The 18,643-nt window shown below is 51.5% G+C and overlaps 1 protein-coding gene across 2 annotated transcripts in view; it reads left to right on the top strand.

The window, feature by feature from the left end:
- The window catches only part of Mrc2 (mannose receptor, C type 2), a 59,054-nt gene extending 43,120 nt beyond the window's left edge, over nt 1-15,934 (top strand). The window contains exons 10-30 of one of the 2 annotated variants that reach the window (XM_006532406.4): nt 925-1,040; nt 1,413-1,561; nt 2,416-2,633; nt 3,580-3,722; nt 5,006-5,108; nt 5,326-5,464; nt 5,586-5,621; nt 5,882-6,042; nt 6,139-6,206; nt 7,881-7,981; nt 8,244-8,386; nt 10,998-11,112; nt 11,218-11,381; nt 11,508-11,616; nt 12,023-12,261; nt 12,387-12,555; nt 12,648-12,794; nt 13,095-13,214; nt 13,386-13,565; nt 14,356-14,382; nt 14,490-15,934. In XM_006532406.4, coding sequence (XP_006532469.1) covers nt 925-1,040; nt 1,413-1,561; nt 2,416-2,633; nt 3,580-3,722; nt 5,006-5,108; nt 5,326-5,464; nt 5,586-5,621; nt 5,882-6,042; nt 6,139-6,206; nt 7,881-7,981; nt 8,244-8,386; nt 10,998-11,112; nt 11,218-11,381; nt 11,508-11,616; nt 12,023-12,261; nt 12,387-12,555; nt 12,648-12,794; nt 13,095-13,214; nt 13,386-13,565; nt 14,356-14,382; nt 14,490-14,713 — 2,871 coding nt within the window. In that variant the 3' untranslated portion in view covers nt 14,714-15,934. Of the gene's footprint in view, nt 1-924; nt 1,041-1,412; nt 1,562-2,415; nt 2,634-3,579; nt 3,723-5,005; nt 5,109-5,325; nt 5,465-5,585; nt 5,622-5,881; nt 6,043-6,138; nt 6,207-7,880; nt 7,982-8,243; nt 8,387-10,997; nt 11,113-11,217; nt 11,382-11,507; nt 11,617-12,022; nt 12,262-12,386; nt 12,556-12,647; nt 12,795-13,094; nt 13,215-13,385; nt 13,566-14,355; nt 14,383-14,486 lie in introns of both variants that reach the window. The other variant, NM_008626.3, reaches the window with a different exon arrangement.
- Nucleotides 15,935-18,643: the final 2,709 nt, after the last annotated feature.

The following is an 18,643-nucleotide window of genomic DNA, read 5'->3' on the forward strand; positions in this document are numbered from 1 at the left end:
CAGTGTAGCAAAGGCCTTTTACCCTCTGCGCCACCTTGCCAGCACCTGGTTATTTTATGTATTCTATTTCCATGACTGTGTGTGTACATGGGTAAATTCTTATGTGTGTGTGCCCATGCACATGTGTATATGTGTTCATGTTGGGGCCAAAGGTCAGCCTCCTTATTTTGAGACAGGGTCTCTCATTGGACTGGGTCTCTCCAGTAGGTTAGGTTGGCTGAGCAGTCGATCCTCCAGGATCCGCCTGCCTTCTGCTCCTCACCGCTGAGGATAAAAGCACAGGCTGCCACACCTGCTTTTTCCATGGGTGCTGGGGATCCGAACTCAGGTCCACGTGCTTGCTTAGCAAGCACTTTACCAACTGAGCCATCTCCTCAGCCCGATTGTTTTTGTTTTGTTGTTTTCTTTCTTTCTTTCTTTCTTTCTTTCTTTCTTTCTTTCTTTCTTTCTTTCCTTCCTTCCTTCCTTCCTTCCTTCCTTCCTTCCTTCCTTCCTTCCTTCCTTCCTTCCTTCTTTCTTTCTTTCTTTCTTTCTTTCTTTCTTTCTTTCTTTCTTTTCTTCCTGTACCAAGGATTGAACCCAAGGCCCCACATGTGCTATAAATGTGTTTTTATCACTGAGGTATATACCCAGCTTCTTGGTTTAAATGCTACTTGTTTCTCTGAGCCACAGCTTAGGCAGGTCCATCAGCTACCCACAGCAGCGTTTCCACCCTGATCCAACAGTTGTTGGTCATGGTAGGGAGAGCTAAGAGTAACCAGATGCAGAACTTAGTACCGGCATTGCTCTCTGGCACCAAATCAGTCCCCTCTGTCCTGCACATAGACAGTGGCATCCTGATGTGACCCCTGCCCAAGCATTGGCAGGTAAGGGTGGCATCTTCCTCTCACAGACACCCCTCTTCTGCCCTCTCTCTTGAGCCAGGGTTGGACGTGGCATAGCCCATCCTGCTACTGGCTGGGAGAGGACCAAGTGATCTACAGTGATGCCCGGCGCCTGTGTACTGACCATGGCTCTCAGCTGGTCACCATCACCAACAGGTAGAGAGGGTGGACAGAAGTCCTGGCCAGCCATCTCCCATGACCTGGACTGATGGGATGATATCCTGGCATCCTGCCCAGAGGGACCCAGCATCCTTTGAGCCTCAGTGTGCCCCAGACACTGTATTTAAGCTATCCCAGGGTAGGGTAGGAGAGGGATAGATGGTTCAGGTTTGGACTGAATGGCCAAGGAAGAGTGTGGCAGTAGTGGGAGTCTGGTTACTGTGTGAGTTCTTTGGATCCCCGTTTCCCTGGGCACATTCCTGGCTGTGCACAGTACCCGAGCTTCTGGGGTGGGGTATCAGCCTTGTGGTCAAGGGCTTGTGGGAAGCCACTAGTAAGTGCCATGCCTTGACTGGCTCATTTCTGAAGGTTTGAGCAGGCCTTCGTCAGCAGCCTCATCTATAACTGGGAGGGCGAATACTTCTGGACAGCCCTGCAAGACCTCAACAGTACTGGCTCCTTCCGTTGGCTCAGTGGGGATGAAGTCATATATACCCATTGGAATCGAGACCAGCCTGGTGAGCCCTTAACACCCTGTTTGACTGGCCTTGAAGCAGGGTGGCTGTGGTGGACCCAGAGCTGTGTCGGGACTTAGGGTGAGGCCTTCTCGGAAAGCTGTTCCTTTGTTCCATGTGACCTGCTAGCTCTGGAGCCCATGGCCCTCCTCAGCCCCTTGGCACTGCTGTTTGCCAGTGGGGCCTTCTCTGAGCCCTGGTTTCTTCATCTTAAATTGGGATAATGAGGTATTCCTTATAGAGCTGATGTGAGGCTTAAATATCTATGTAGCTACGGAAGGGGTCACATATGCAATGTGCTCACTATTAATATCTGTTCAAGTTTCACATTCATTGTCTTTTTTCTTTTTCTTGAGAAAGGGTCTCACTATGTAGTTCAGGCTGGCTCTGCAGCAATCCTCCTGCCTTAGTCCCTTGAATACTGGGATTATAGGTGTGTACCATTTCACCTAGCTTCAGTCTCCTCTTCTTCTTCCTCCTCTTCCTCTTCCTCTTCCTTCTCCTTCTCCTTCTTCCTCTTTTTTTTTTTTTTTTTTTTTTTGAGACAGGGTTTCTCTGTGTAGACATGGCTGTCCTAGAACTCACTCTGTTGAAGAGGTTGGCCTCAAGCTCAGACATCCTCCTGAGAGCTGAGATTAAAGGCATGGACTACCACTGCCTGGCTCAGTATTGTTCGCAGCTTCCCTATAACCTAATGGGGTGTATAGTGAGATAGGCTCAGAAAGGCTAAGTTTCCCCACACTGTAAGTAGTCATTGACTAGGACTCTGCCTCATGCATCCCCCTACCCCATTTGAGTGCTGACCCTCCCCCTCCCCCAGCTTGTCCCTGTAGAGACAAGCTCTTTCTCCTTCTCAGGGTACAGACGTGGAGGCTGTGTGGCTCTGGCCACTGGCAGTGCCATGGGACTGTGGGAGGTGAAGAACTGCACATCGTTCCGGGCTCGCTACATCTGCCGACAGAGCCTGGGCACACCGGTCACACCAGAGCTGCCTGGGCCAGACCCCACGCCCAGCCTCACTGGCTCCTGTCCCCAGGGCTGGGTCTCAGACCCCAAACTCCGACACTGCTATAAGGTGGGGACACCCTATTGGTATGGTGGGGGTGGGGCAGAGGGAAGACAGGAGCTCTGAGGAAGTTCATCTGGGGGGACCTGGGGACCATCATGACCCTGAAGTGCCAGCCTAGATGGCAGACCAGAGTAATTGCCGATGAAGAATTTGCCTGTGGGTTCCGAGGCTTGATCTGTAGTAAGTGTTTAGTAGATGTGTGAAGAGTTGAGGAAGCCAGACCCCAGAGTGTTCTTCAGAACCCCAGGGGAGCCCACTAAAAAGAGAATCTCCTCGTACAGCATGGGCAAGACCGTGGGTTCTGTCCCTAGTACCTCTTCTGGGTGCCAAGCGGAGGTTTGCATTTGAAAGGTCTGGGTAAGGCCTGGTGATTTGCCAAGCTTGGGAGCCAACGGTCCGGTTTTTTGTTTGTTTGTTTGTTTGTTTGTTTGTTTGTTTGAAATTTTAGGATTTGCTTTTGAGACATTGTCCTGCCCTGCAGAAGTCAGGCTAGCCTCAGCTCTTGGCAGGCCTGCTTTAGCCTCCCAAGTGCTGATACAGGCATAAGCTGCTATGTCCAGCTTCTCTTGTGTAGCCCAGGCTGGCCTCAAGCTCACTATGTGGTTGAGAATAACCTTGAACTTCGACCTTTTGCCTCTACTTCCCAAAGTACTAGGATTGCATGTATCAGCCACAATGCCTGGCTTCCAAGGCCTTTTAATATATATGTGTAATATGTATATATTACATATAGAAACTGAAGCCCAGGGGGGAAAAAGTCCTGTCTTCAGTCAGTTGTGGCTCTGCTGGGTTTAGAGCCCAACTGAAAGTCTAAAGATGAGGTCCGGGGACTCTTGCCAGGAGCTGACAGCGGCACTTGCCTTCCTGAGATAGAATTGTCTTTAGCATGAGGAGGTGGCAGATGCCCTCTGGCCCACGGCCATAGCTTAGACAGCTGGCTCTGCTCCTGCAGGTGTTCAGCTCAGAGCGGCTGCAGGAGAAGAAGAGTTGGATCCAGGCCCTGGGGGTCTGCCGGGAGTTGGGGGCCCAGCTGCTGAGTCTGGCCAGCTATGAGGAGGAGCACTTTGTGGCCCACATGCTCAACAAGATCTTTGGGTACTGAATGGGCGTGGTGGCCTGCACTTGGGTGGGGGCAGGCATGGCTGCCAGATTCTGGGTTCTGTCACGCTTGGGGTCAGAAGGCAGGGCATTGACAGTGCCCTTAGAAGGCCCAGCTGAGGCTTGGAATGACCTGCGTCTGTCAATCATGCCAGAAGCATCCTGTTTCTTTTAAGTTGCCATGGTCCCCTGGAATCTTGGTTGGATGCACAGGGGCGACCCACTTATAGGAGATCCTGTTGCTAAGCAGTGTCACACAGCCAGCAACGTCCTTGCAGACACAGTTCCCATCTCAGGTCCACCGCCCCCTCAATAAACCATCCTGAGAGACAAGGAGAAAAGCTGAAACTGTTCAGGCAAAGGTTGAGGATGGGTCCGGATCCCATCTTTGCCATGGAGGCTCTGAGGACTGTAATTTATGGCACATGGCATTGTGATCAGTCACTATCAGTGAAAAAAATTTTTCCAAGTGGACCCAGGCTCCCTGAGATCTTCATTTTGGGGACATTTCCTCCCAGCGGTCAAGGTTTTATCGCCTGACTGGTAACTACGGCAACGTGTGTTCGCCACTCTTTTCAGCTCATCACACGGATGCTGTTCACATCCCGGCACCCTGTTCCTCACGCATCCCCAGTGTTCTCGTGTTGGACCCATGAGTTAAGTTGTGCGTTCAATGTCACGGTGGGTCCGTGATGAAACACGATCCAAATCCAGGTTTTCTGAGTTCCAGATCCTTACATTTCTCCCACACCCATAGGCCCAGCAACTTCCTAAATTCTCCAAGCGAAAAAGCAGTGCAGACTCCTGCAGACAGGTCAAGGGCCAGGGAGGCAGGCTACTGATTTTTGAGTTAAGCAGGGCACCTGCTCAAGCTCGCCTTGTCTCTAGGGAGGGAATTTCAGAGAAAACACACACACACACACAAATACACACACACACACACACACCACACACACACACACACACAAATACACACACCACACACACACACACACACACTACACATACACACTACACACACACACCACACACACACACACACACACACACATACACACTACACACACACACTACACACACACACACACACACACAAACCACACACACACACACACACACACACACACACACACACTACAGTGCTTTCGGACAACAGGTTGCAATGTCAACTGTGAAGGCTTCAGGCACCGGAGACTGCCCGACAGAGAGCTGGCATCGGCCGGGCGCTAGACTTGGTCCCCAGCTGCTCTCACCTCCCTTCTCTTCCGTCCCCACCCAAGTGAGTCAGAGCCTGAGAGCCATGAGCAGCACTGGTTTTGGATTGGCCTGAACCGCAGAGACCCTAGAGAGGGTCACAGCTGGCGCTGGAGCGACGGTCTAGGGGTGAGGAGCCATGAGGAGGCAGGATGGGGAGGTGGGTCGGGCTTGGTTGTAGGTGGGCACCCGCTGGGGTATAGCAGGGCCTGACACGGGCAGGGGTTTTGGCCAATGTGAGTAGGTTAAAAGTAATTGGGTTACGGACTGGACACTCGCCAGGCTTGGCGGTTCTCAGCTCAGCCTGGGCTTCTTGGTTACCTGTGTGTAATCCCTCTCTTTCCAGTTTTCCTACCACAATTTTGCCCGGAGCCGACATGATGACGATGATATCCGAGGCTGTGCAGTGCTGGACCTGGCCTCCCTGCAGTGGGTACCCATGCAGTGCCAGACGCAGCTTGACTGGATCTGCAAGATCCCTAGAGGTTGGATGTGGTAGTAAGTGGGGCGGGGTGGGACAGATGCTAGACAAGGGCTTTGAAGCAAGGAATTTGGGGGAATCCAGCTCCCCTCTAACCTGACGCTTTTGGCCCTGTTGTTTTGTAGGTGTGGATGTGCGGGAACCAGACATTGGTCGACAAGGTGAGGCCCCCCCCAGGCTACCTGATCCCTACCTTTGCCCAGAATAAAACTAAACAGGTCACCCCAAAAGAGACTCAGTTAGAACTGAGCACCCACTGCTCTGTTTTCTGGTTTGTGGAAGGAGAATCAAGCCGGGGGCCTGTCCCAGGTTTATCTTTGCAAGCCATTTGTTGCAGCCCTGACTTTGTCCCAGCCCAGAGCTTTCAAGGGCCTGCCTAGTGGCCTGGCATCTGCTCCCACTGCTGTTGCTGCTCCCACAGGCCGTCTGGAGTGGGTACGCTTTCAGGAGGCCGAGTACAAGTTTTTTGAGCACCACTCCTCGTGGGCGCAGGCACAGCGCATCTGCACCTGGTTCCAGGCAGATCTGACCTCCGTTCACAGCCAAGCAGAACTGGACTTCCTGGGGCAAAACCTGCAGAAGGTGGGCGCGAGAGGCAGCAAGTATTATGGGCTGGGAAAGGACCAAGGTTGAGGACAGGGGAGCCGCTCACCTTGACCCTCCTGTCTCCTTCCCCAGCTGTCCTCAGACCAGGAGCAGCACTGGTGGATCGGCCTGCACACCTTGGAGAGTGACGGACGCTTCAGGTGGGAGCACTAGTGAGCAGCAGGTGTGGGAGGGAGCACACATGGGGGGTGGCTTGCTGTGTTCCCAAGCTAGAGGTGTTGGCGCTGACCAAACCCAGACAGACAGATAGACCTGCATTTGAGTTCAACTCTGCTCCTCACTGGCTGCTTGGCCTTGAATGATTGAGTGATGTGTTTCTGGCCTTCGTTTTCTTATCTGAAGATGGCAATGGTGAGACCTGTCTAGCTTGCTTAGCATTCTTGAGACCCTGGGATTGATTTCTGGACTACAAAAAAAATACTTCAAAACACCAACAAATGTGTGTGTGTGTGTACATATATATTCATATATGGTTATAGTTATATATAGCTATATAGTTATACAGTGATTATTTTAGGTATTTATTTATTTTGAGACAGGCTCTCACTATATAGCCATGGTTACCTATGTAGACCAAGTTGTCCTTGAACTCAGAGATTCCCTTGCCTCTGCATCCCAAGGGCTGGGATTAAAGGTATAGTCACCATACCCAGCTTTATTTTATTTTTAAAGGTTAACCATTACTGTATTATTCCTTTAATACTGCAGTATTCCTTTAATTTGTCTTTTTCCTGTCCTGAAATTCACTCTGTAGACCAGGCTGGCTTCAAACTCACAAAGATCTGCCTGCCTCTGACTCCCGAGCACTGGGATTAAAGGCATGTGCCGCTACCACTACCAGGATTTCTTTAAATAGTTTTAATTTTTATTGATTTTAAAATATTCACATATATGGCTTCTATGTGTGTGTTTATACACGAGTGTGCAGATACCTACAGAGTCCAACAGAGGACACCAGACTCCCTGGAGTGGGAGTTATGGGTGCCTGTAAGCCACCCATGTGTGTATGTGTGCTGGGAACTGAACGGTAGTCCTCTGGAAGAACAGTACACACTCTTAACCGCTAAGCCATCCATCTAACCCCTCAATGATGGGGCCAGTTTCTACCTAGATGTACAATTTTTAAAATGACAAAAATCCATGATTTGCTCCAGAGTGCTATTGCTTGCATACCATGTAGGTATTCATGCAGATACTAGTTTGTCAAGCTTCGGATGGCAAAATGCTAAGTGACTGCATCTGCTATCGTCCACCTGGTTGTTGCTTCTCATTCTGAAGACTCTGGGGGCATGTTGTGTGACAGGTCACAGTGTCACTTCCAATTCTCAGTCAGACCCACTAAAATAGAGCATTCATGTCCTTAAGATACAAGACCTAGCAAAAAGCTGCTGGATACCACAGTGTTCTGACAACAAGCAATTTTAAGCCCTTACTACAGCATCTAGCACGCACTGGATGCTACATGATGGTGGCACTCTCCTGTCATACCTGGGGTCACATTATAAAGAAAACTGGCCAGGACATGGACCAAGCATACGCTGGTCTACAGGACTCTAGTCAGTGCCTGCCTTACGTGAATTAGGGCCTTTGAGGCAGGAAGACCAGGGATTGGTGGAGATCTGCGCACTTCTTTGCTGTAAGGGTTTTCAGGCGTCTGAGAGAGGTTAGCGTATGCTGGGTGGGGCTTTAATCAGAGGCTGTAGGTCTCTGGCTGCCCTGGGCTCTGTGCTCCTTCAGCCCCATTCCTGGTCCCCTTCTACAGCTTCCAGTGCTGTATATGGAGGAGGCTGAATCTGTGCTCTGTGACTCTGTAGGTGGACAGATGGTTCTATTATAAACTTCATCTCTTGGGCACCGGGAAAACCTAGACCCATTGGCAAGGACAAGAAGTGTGTATACATGACAGCCAGACAAGGTAAGGATAACGAGGACCAGAGAGGGTGTTGTCAGCACAAAGAAGGGGATATGGTAAGGGTTACCTAGGTGGGGGGGGGGGGGGGACTGGTCTCTTCTCTTTGTGAACAAATCCAAGAAGGGCTATATCCAAGGATCAATGGATGGTCCATGCCTCCAAGGACACAGAACTTGAGCTCAGCCCATATTCTCAGGGCATGGGACCAAGAGTGCTGCCTGCCCTGCCCGACCCTAGGGTAACCATTCTCTTTTCCCCTTCACAGAGGACTGGGGGGACCAGAGGTGCCATACGGCTTTGCCCTACATCTGTAAGCGCAGCAATAGCTCTGGAGAGACTCAGCCCCAAGACTTGCCACCTTCAGCCTTAGGAGGCTGCCCCTCCGGTTGGAACCAGTTCCTCAATAAGGTAGGGAGTTGGGAAGGGACACGGAGAGTCAGAGGAGAGGATGGGAACAGGTGTTGGCTGAGCCTCAGGCATCCCCCCAGCTGTTCTGCCACACCTTTCATCTGTCCGCACACACCTCTCTGTGCCAATGAAAGTGAGGTTCCTTGGAAAGTGGCTCAGTGTTGGTCCACCAGGGAGCAAAATTATCTAAATACTTTGGTGAGTTTTCTAGACCAATAGTTGTCAAGCCTTTTGATAATGAACTCTATTAATAAAACAAATTATTGAGCATTCGTACCCAATCTGTGTGTATATGTTATTTATGTATATGTACATGTGCATGCAGATAAAATTTATAGTTACTCCTATACTACAAAACTATCACCACATGGAGTCAAATATGCACAAGAACAGAACTAAAAACAGATAAAGATAAAAATAGTATCTTTTAAAATTCTCCTATTAGAGCCAGGCAGTGGTGGTACACACCTTTAATCCCAGTACTTAGGAGGTAGAGGCAGGCAGATTTCTGAGTTCAAGGCCAGCCTGGTCTACAGAGTGAGTTCCAGTACAGCCAGGGCTACACAGAGAAACTCTGTCTCGAAAAAAAAAATCTCTATTAGTAAAACAAAAATATGTTTGGGCCATGTGACTGATCAATTATAATAATTAATATTTATGCAATTTTAATAAGAACATATGACTACATACATTTCATTTTCTTGTTTTGCAGAATAAAAATCCATTTATTTTTCATTTGATTTTATTTTTCCACCGATACATAAAAACACAAGAATGATAGCTATTCGGGGGATGCCATGTAATATTTTGTACATTCGTACATTGTATAATGCTTATATTAGGGTAAATGCATCTGTCCCCTGAAGTCATGGTCTTGTTTTAAGGAAAACCATCCCAAGTCCTTCCTTCTAGCTGTTTGACATACTCAATATGTTCTGCCCTGCAGTTACCTCACTGCAGGTGACTTTATCGTGGCGTTACCTTACTGCACACTAGCACCAAAGAACTAGATTGCACATAACCGTACCTCAGTACTCAGTGGCCAACCTTTCCCTGTCCCCATTATGCCCACTGACTGACTCTGCTCTCAACTTTTTTTTTTTTCTTTTTGGGTTTTTAAGACAAGGTTTCTCTGTGTAGCCTTGACTGTCTGGGAACTCACTCTGTAGACCAGGCTGGCCTAGAACTCACAAAGATCCACCTGTCTCTGCCTCTGTCTTGTGAGTGCTAGGATTAAAGCCGTGTGCTGCCACCCCTTTTGAGACAGGGTCTCATGCAACCTAGGTTATCCTTGAACTCACTATGTATGACTGAACTTTTGAAGGTCCAAATGCAGGAATCACAGGTTTATGCAGTTTTAGGCAGTGCTAGGAATAGGACCTAGAGTCTCTGCATGCCAGGCAAACACTTTACCAACTGAGCTATATGCCCCATCAGAAGTTTATTTTTTGCATGCTTAGGTGTGGTTGGCACATGCATGTATGTGCACAGGCCAGAGGTTAACCTTGGGTATTTCCTTAATAATATATAAACCTTATATACAGAGGCAGGGTCTCTCATGTAAGCCCAAAGCTTGCTGATTTGGCTGGTCTAGCTAAGCAGCTTGCTCTAGACACCATCTGTCACCATCTCCCGAGTGCTGGCATGACAAGTGGCCCCCAAACTTAGAGCACTCACATGCGTGCTGGGGATATAAACTCTGGTTCTCATGCTTATCCAGTAAGCACGTTATCCATCCCCACATGTGGACGAAACCACACTGTGTTTCTTTCTGTGTTCAATTTTAAACATTCTTTCCCTTAATTTTTATTTTTTTAATTTTATGCCAGCATGTATGTGTGTGCACCTCTTATGGGCAATACCCATTGAGGCCAGAAGAGGGCATGAGAGCCCTTGGGACTGGAGTTACAGACAGTTGTGAGCTGCTGCTGTGTGGAGCCCAATCCAGGTCTTCTGGGGGGAGCAGCTGATGCTGAGCCATCCTTTGCAGTAGAACCTAAAGGTTTTCTTTTTCTTGACAACATTTAGAAAATTGTCTTTCTTAGTGTTTTAATTTGGGCACAATGGTATATACTTGTAATTCAGACCCTGGAAGGCTAGAGGACAGTGGGGCCACAAGGAGAAACTTCTCAAAACAAAAGTTCAAACAACAACGAAAACTCAAAAAATGAAAAGTGGGAAGGACTTAGGGGTTTGGCTCATTGGTAGAGTGCTTGCCTAGCATATGTGAGGCCCTTAGTCAGACAGGCAGACAGACAGACAGACATGTGCATGTTTGTACAAACACTCGCGCGCACACACACACACATACACATAAATAGTATTCAATACTAGGGAGTCTGAGGCAAAAAGATCCTGAGTTCCAGGCCAGCTTGGGCTACATAGCAAGACCCTGTCTCAAATAATAACAAGCTCCCCACCCACCACCACTAGAATGTGGGCATTTGTGACTTCTGTGCCAGGATGGGAGGGTGGGGCTTTGTCCAGGGAGATCCAGACGCCCTGTGTATGAAAGCCCAGAGCATCAGCTGCTGAGGGCTACCCAGCAGGGCTTCTGGGTATGTGGACAGGGATGTAGAGCTGTGTATCAATTCCATCCCCTGCTCCACAGTGTTTCCGAATCCAGGGCCAGGACCCCCAGGACAGGGTGAAATGGTCAGAGGCACAGTTCTCCTGTGAACAGCAAGAAGCCCAGCTGGTCACCATTGCAAACCCCTTAGAGCAAGGTAGGGTCAACCTATGGGGAGGTGCTGGTGTCTCCCCACAACTCGCTACAGCAGAGCAAACAGGGGCTACCCCATCACTCTTTCCTTTCTTCTGGGGGACTGCAGCATTTATCACAGCCAGCCTCCCCAACGTGACCTTTGACCTTTGGATTGGCCTGCATGCCTCTCAGAGGGACTTCCAGTGGATTGAACAAGAACCCCTGCTCTATACCAACTGGGCACCAGGAGAGCCCTCTGGCCCCAGCCCTGCTCCCAGTGGCACCAAGCCGGTGAGGACCCACACCACAGTGCTTTTCTCTGTCGCTGTCCCCCTCTCCCCTACCTCGCCCTTCCAGCCTCAGCTGTCCTTAGATGGGGCAGCCACTGAGGTTCCCCTAAGTAGCCTTTTCCCCCAGACCAGCTGTGCGGTGATCCTGCACAGCCCCTCAGCCCACTTCACTGGCCGCTGGGATGATCGGAGCTGCACAGAGGAGACGCATGGCTTCATCTGCCAGAAGGGCACAGGTACACGCAGCTGCTACACAGAGACACCCCTGCACTGGCTAGCTGCTCTGGGCCGGTCCAGAAGGAACCAAACATTGAATCTCTTTTCAGGGGCCATAGAGGTCCCTCCAGAGTCATGTATCTGCTTGGGAAGCAGGTGGTCTGCGGGGGGGGGGGGGGTGTGTGTGTGTGACATGCTGCTATGTCTAGGGTCAGAACCCCTGAGGTTCAACGTCAAGGCATCTCCAGCTCCTTCTGCATGTTAGCAAATAGAAAGCTCACTGATAAGGATGGCGACTGGCCATCCCCAGTGGAGACCTGCTCTGAGTCTGATGTCTGGTTTTCCCTAGCTTAGTCTCATACCTGGGAATGGGGTAAGGGTGGATGGGGCAGAGCTCGGTCTGAGTCCTGCCCCCTTTCCCTGTAGACCCCTCGCTAAGCCCATCCCCAGCAGCAACACCCCCTGCCCCGGGCGCTGAGCTCTCCTATCTCAACCACACCTTCCGGCTGCTGCAGAAGCCACTGCGCTGGAAAGATGCTCTCCTGCTGTGTGAGAGCCGAAATGCCAGCCTGGCACACGTGCCCGATCCCTACACACAAGCCTTCCTCACACAGGCTGCACGGGGGCTGCAAACACCACTGTGGATCGGGCTGGCCAGTGAGGAGGTGGGCTCCTAGGTCAAGATTTTGCCTCGCTTACCCCCACCCTACCTTCTGCCTTGATTTCACTTCCTCCTTCCACCTTGAGAGTATGTTCCCTTTATTCTCACCTATGGCTACCTAATACCCAGGGCTCACGGAGGTATTCCTGGCTCTCAGAGGAGCCTCTGAATTATGTGAGCTGGCAAGATGAGGAGCCCCAGCACTCGGGAGGCTGTGCCTACGTGGATGTGGATGGAACCTGGCGCACCACCAGCTGTGATACCAAGCTGCAGGGGGCAGTGTGTGGGGTGAGCAGGGGTGAGTACCACCCGTGAGGGCCAAGGCTTGCGCAGGTGCAGGTGGTTCTGGGAAGATGTTCGGGCTACGTCTTCAATTCTGCACTCCAACAGGGCCCCCACCCCGAAGGATAAACTACCGTGGCAGCTGTCCTCAGGGCTTGGCTGACTCGTCCTGGATTCCCTTCAGGGAGCATTGCTATTCTTTCCACATGGAGGTGCTGTTGGGCCACAAGGAGGCGCTGCAGCGCTGTCAGAAAGGTGGGTGAGAGCAGCCTAGCCCAGATCCGGGACTCTGAGGCCTGGAGAAAGAACTTCCCCTCTGCCTATAGGCACTTATCTCAAGCTCCCCTCGCTGTTTAATACACAGACCATGTTGTGTCATCTACAGAATATCCCACGGTCCACAAGTGCTGAGATTCACACCATCTTGCACTTGAGCTGCCAGAGAAGAGTGCCGGGGTTGCTGTGAAGCGGGAGGGGGGGGAAGTAGTTTGGGGGGGGGGTCTATCACCATAAGGAGAATCTGCTTGTCCTGACATGGGCTTTCTTTGTGTCCAGCTGGTGGGACGGTTCTGTCCATTCTTGATGAGATGGAGAATGTGTTTGTCTGGGAGCACCTGCAGACAGCTGAAGCCCAAAGTCGAGGTGCCTGGTTGGGCATGAACTTCAACCCCAAAGGTGGGTGCTCTGTGTACGGGAAGGGAAGGGCTCAGGCTGCAAGAGGGATGCTTACCACTGTCTCCAGGCTTGTGAAAGTACAGCAGTGGATCGTGGTTATCGCCTCCCACCTAGAAACCCCCCTTCCACCTATTCCCATTCCCACACCTTCCCAATGGGTTCCTTCCACAGGAGGCACGCTGGTCTGGCAAGACAACACAGCTGTGAACTATTCTAACTGGGGGCCCCCTGGCCTGGGCCCTAGCATGCTAAGCCACAACAGCTGCTACTGGATCCAGAGCAGCAGCGGACTGTGGCGCCCCGGGGCTTGTACCAACATCACCATGGGAGTTGTCTGCAAGCTCCCTAGAGGTAAGCCAGGATCTCGGTCAACAGCTGGGCCCATAGCTGGACTCACAGCTGGATGTCCAGCTGGGTCTAGGGTTACTTGATATACAGGGGCATCTGCTTTGGCCGGAGGGCATCAAGTACATTAGTTTGCAGCAAGGACTGACGCAGGGCCTCAACTTTCCAAAGTACACATAAGCCCAGAGGACAGCAAGCCCCATCATTCTATAGTGGTTAGGGACAAGGGATGGTCAAGCCCTGGACACTCACGTATTGACTCTGAGGCCTGGGGATATAGTCCATTTGGTAAAGTCACGCAAGCACCAGGATCCGAGTTAAGATTCCCAGCACCCCAATAAAATCCCAACATTGAGTGCCATCACCTGTAACCCTAAGACAGAAAGGGAGACGTGTATTTGTGTTTTATAGGCCCCTGGAGCTCATTCACCAGCCATGAGCTGAATCCATACGTTGTAGGTTCAGTGGTAGACCCTGCCTCAAAACACCGAGGTAGAGAGGCATCAAGGAAGACACAGTGCAATAACCTTGACCTCTGACCTCTACGCACATGCACACTCACAAGTATCTGCTTATATTCACCTATAAGAACACATACATAGACACACACACACCTGTCCCATCAGCTTCCTCATATATAGAACGGAAATAGTAGAAGCCAGGTCCTAGAGTCCTGGGAGGTTCAGTGACTCTGCAAGGTGACATTCACAAAGCAGTTCACAGGCACTTATTTAAATTGTGACTATGATTTCTGTGAGGACTGATTGTGATTCTCTGGCTCTCTCCTCTCCTACAGTGGAAGAGAACAGCTTCTTGCCATCAGGTGAGTGGAGGGAATGAGCGAGCCCCGGCCTGGTTCTTTCGCTGGCTCCTCTGTCCCTGTGGTCATGACTGGGGCCTGATGTGAACTCCCCACCTCCATCTCAGCAGCCCTCCCCGAGAGCCCGGTTGCCCTGGTGGTGGTGCTGACAGCGGTGCTGCTCCTCCTGGCCTTGATGACGGCAGCCCTCATCCTCTACCGGCGCCGACAGAGTGCGGAGCGTGGGTCCTTCGAGGGGGCCCGCTACAGTCGCAGCAGCCACTCTGGCCCCGCAGAGGCCACCGAGAAGAACATTCTGGTGTCTGACATGGAAATGAACGAACAGCAAGAATAGAGCCAAGGGCGTGGTCGGGGTGGAGCCAAAGCGGGGGAGGCAGGGGCCCCAAGGGCGTGGTCGGGGTGGAGCCAGAGCGGGTAAGGCAGGGGCCCCAGGTCAGCAGGCCCCCATCACCCATCAGCCCAGTTGTCTTTGGATGGCAACCCTTGGGAGTTGCTACTGGGTGCCGGGGGCATAGCTTGCCATGGGGTGGGAGTACCCAGCCTACCATAGAGGCTAGGCTGAGACTTGGCAGTGGGTCATGTTCCCCTTTCCCTTGGGCCTGGGATCGTGTCACCTGGACCTGGACCCCATGGCAACTGGAGGCAATATGAGAAGGGACATGAGCTTATTCATGTCTTTTCCTCCCCAGATCCCTGAGCCTAAACCTGCTGACCTGCAGCCTAGGATTCTTTCCTATCTGTAGGCCTGGAAAGCCTGCCCCGTCCCTTGGGGTGGCTCTCTGTCACCTCTCCTACTCGGCTACATCAGCTCTGTCTCCTCACCCTGCCCTCGTGCCTTTTTTTCCACCCAGTGCCTCCTTCTGAGCCATGGCCCTGGGACTTGGGTGATCTCTCTCTCTCTCTCTCTCTCTCTCTCTCTCATTCTCTCTCTCTTTCTCTCTGGGTGGGGGTCAGCTGAAGAGGCTGGCCAAGCATCTGTCACTCCTGTGCCTGCTGGAATGGACCTAGGGTATGGCAGGAGGGAGCCTAGGTGGCTCAGGTGTACAAACCAGGGCACCGGTGTGGTGTCTGCTGGAGTAGAGATGGAACTTCGGAGAGACACCTTATCCACTCACAGGGTGTCATCTCCTGCTGGTCAGGGGAGGGCTCTGTCCTTGAAAGAGTCCCCTGTGGGGACCAAAATAAGTTCCCTAATGTCTCCGGCTTCTGGCTCTGGCTTGGAGAGAGGGAAGATGGTTTGGAGGGGGAGGGGCGCTGGTGAGGCTGTAACCTGGGACAGCACCAGGTGCTACCATCTGGTGTGGCCTAGGAGACCAACTCATGGAACCACTCAGCACCTTTTTCCAGAGGAGAGTCCCAGCCAGGATGGAGAGTGCCAGTCCCCGTGTCCCAGTGCAGGACGATGTGAACAAAAACTCAAAGCGGACCCTCTATTGTAGTTCTTGATTCTCGAAATGTGCTATTATTGTTTGTCTTTTTTTTTTTTTTTTTAAAGAAGGAAAAAGAGAAAAAGAATAGCAAACAAATAAAAACCTTCCAGAGGCTTGAGAAGTCAGCGTTTGTGCCTCCTTCTCTGCAGAGTCTGACCCCCGCAGCCCTGTAGGGACAGATGGCAGCTCTGTCCAGTTGTTTCTGTAGCCTGCCATTTTGCCTCTGAGCTTTTGGCTCTCCTCAGGAGACAAGTCGTCCCTGCCTACAAGCGTGTGAACTTGGGCACCTGAGCTCATTGTCCCATCAGCTTGAATAGGGCGTAGAGGATCTCCTAGGGTTGGGCTGTCGGAAAGATGCTTAAGGATGTGGTGAGTGTCCTTACCAAGTGCCTCTGAGTGCATGCAGTAAGCACTCCATAAATGCTAACTGCTACTCTTATTTCTAAAGTTTTTTTTTATTACATTGTGTGTGTGTGTGTGTGTGTGTGTGTGTGTGTGTGTGTGTGTGTGCGTGTGTGTGTGTAGGGTGAGCAATATGAATACCTGGACCAGAGTGGGAGCAGAGGGTCCCTAATGTCTCAGAGGACCGACAGGGTGACTGCAGGAGTGTGGCTGAGTGGGTGCAGGCCAGGACGCAGTGGCATGGTGGATACTGTAAGGAAGGCTGCCAGTGGGAATGGCTGATCTGATCTTTAACAAGTTCATTGTAACCGCGGTAAGGGACACAGACAATGGATGGGAGATGGGGGAGGGGAAGCAGAGGAAGCCCTTGCAATCATTAAGACCTCAGAAGATGGTGGCTGGTTTGGCCTGGAACACTAGCGGTGGTTTAGAGGCGTTGTGCGTTCTCAGGCTTACCCTGTCCAGGACTTTTAAAATCTTAGTTCTACTTGTTTTGGATAGGCAGTGTGGTCATGTGGTTCAGAGCCTAAAGGAGTGAAAAGAATACATAAAGACACCCATTGAATGTTCTCGCTCCTTCCCTTGCCCATCCACCCTGGACGCTCCTGCCATGATGGTTTTCCGAGTCTCTTTCCAATGTTTGATTCAGGCTGGGGGAAGCCACTAGGAAACATGGGATCTGGATTGCCCAGGGGGACAGCAGATCAGCTGCTTTCTGCCGGGATCAGATGTGCAGGATGAATGGGTGGGACCGCCCAAGACAGAAGAACTCTAGAGAGTCCGTGAGCTGCATTCCTGAGTGTGTGTGTGTGTGTGTGTGTGTGTGTGTGTGTGTGTGGGCTCCTCCAGCTGTCCCTACTCTGCAGCTCTCACAAGACCCATGGGAGATAGGTAGGCCAGGCATTCCGGAAGGGACGGAAGGGACCGTCAATCCAAAGTAAGGTCCTTAATGATTAACCCACTTTACCTTCAAGTGATTTGCTCTCCAAACAGAGGCCAGAGTAGCCCCTTTGTGAGTCGAGTGCTTTGCTACTAGCTGTGGCTCAAGGGTTGCTCTTCAGGCTGCTGGGAGCGGCTCTGAGGGCAGGGATGCCAGTGACCATTGCCCTGAGAGAGAAGGAAGCAGCGTGGTAAAAAGCAGTGTGAGCTCTATTGGGTCATTTGAGTAGTTGAAGGAATGAGGCTCCAAATGTCCAGTGCCACCCATCTATTTGAGAGAGAGACAGAGAGAGAGAGAGAGAGAGAGAGAGAGAGAGAGAGAGAGAGAGCATGTGCATGCCAGCAGCTGACTGGGTAAGCAAGCCTACTGACCCCAGCAGCCCCAGAAATCTACCTATCTGTACCCCCAAGAGTTACGAGCATAGGCAGCTGCTGCTCCTGGGTTTTATGTGGGTGCTGAGGATTCGAACCCAGGCCCTCACCCTTCCAGGGCAAGCATGAATTGACTCCCCAAACCTTGACAAGTTAATTTTTCCTTTTCTTTCTCTGGTGACTGGAGTCTTGCCAGAGGCCACATTCAATCCAAGTTTGTCCTACAGCCTCTTAGGCCTGGGGGCTCCCCAGAGAGTATGTTCTAAGCCTTCCTGCAGAAGAGTTAGGGAATGTTCCCGTAGTTCTCTGAGTGGTCAGGAAGAAGGCTCTGGACCTGGCCACTTGCCCTCTGGCTCCCAGCCAGTTCTAGTTTTAGAACATGTGACAAGGACTTCTATCTTCTGGTGGGGCTCAGTTCAGTTGACCACGAAGCATCTCTTCTGTGTGCCAGGTTCTCTGCGGAGCCTGCTGAGTGGCAGATGGCCTGAGACCTGTCCCAGGCCTGAGCGAAGGGCACTGTCTACCAGGCACGGAGCCCAGCTTTCCCTTGCAGGTCTGAACTGGCCCAGCTTCGAGCACCTGAATATTCAGTGACAGCTCAATGAATCCATGAATGAATGGGAAGACAGGGCAGCTCTCCAGAGAACAGCATTCCCCTATCTCCTATCAAAGCAGAGATGGCCTCCTCCCAGGTACCCTGGCAGAGCAGGCCTGGCCCAGTGGGCAGCTCTCTGAGGCCACAGGGGCAAGGAGCCAGCCAGCCTCACCACATGGCTATCCTGGAACAGAGCCGCCCAAACCTGGTCAAGCTGCCTGGACCAGTGGGGCAGGAGTCTCTGGCAGACCTGAGGTAAAGAACTAGCATCGTGAGGGAAGGCAGAAAGGAGACACTCAGGGAAGTCAGAAGAGGACAAATGAGGGATTGAAGAGGGTCCAGCATGAGAAGAAAGTGCCCAGATCTTCCCGCAGGCCTGACTTTCCTTAGGAGGGTGTTGCCAAGAGGCCTCAGGGAACTGCTGACTTCAGTCTTTGGCTCCCATCAGAATCAGCTCCATTGCATCAAAGGGGAGGGGCTGGCTTTAACCCTTCCTTGTCTGAAAAGCAAGTAGTTACAGACACTA

Source organism: Mus musculus, chromosome 11, assembly GCF_000001635.26.
Source record: "Mus musculus strain C57BL/6J chromosome 11, GRCm38.p6 C57BL/6J".
Lineage (NCBI taxonomy): Eukaryota > Metazoa > Chordata > Mammalia > Rodentia > Muridae > Mus > Mus musculus.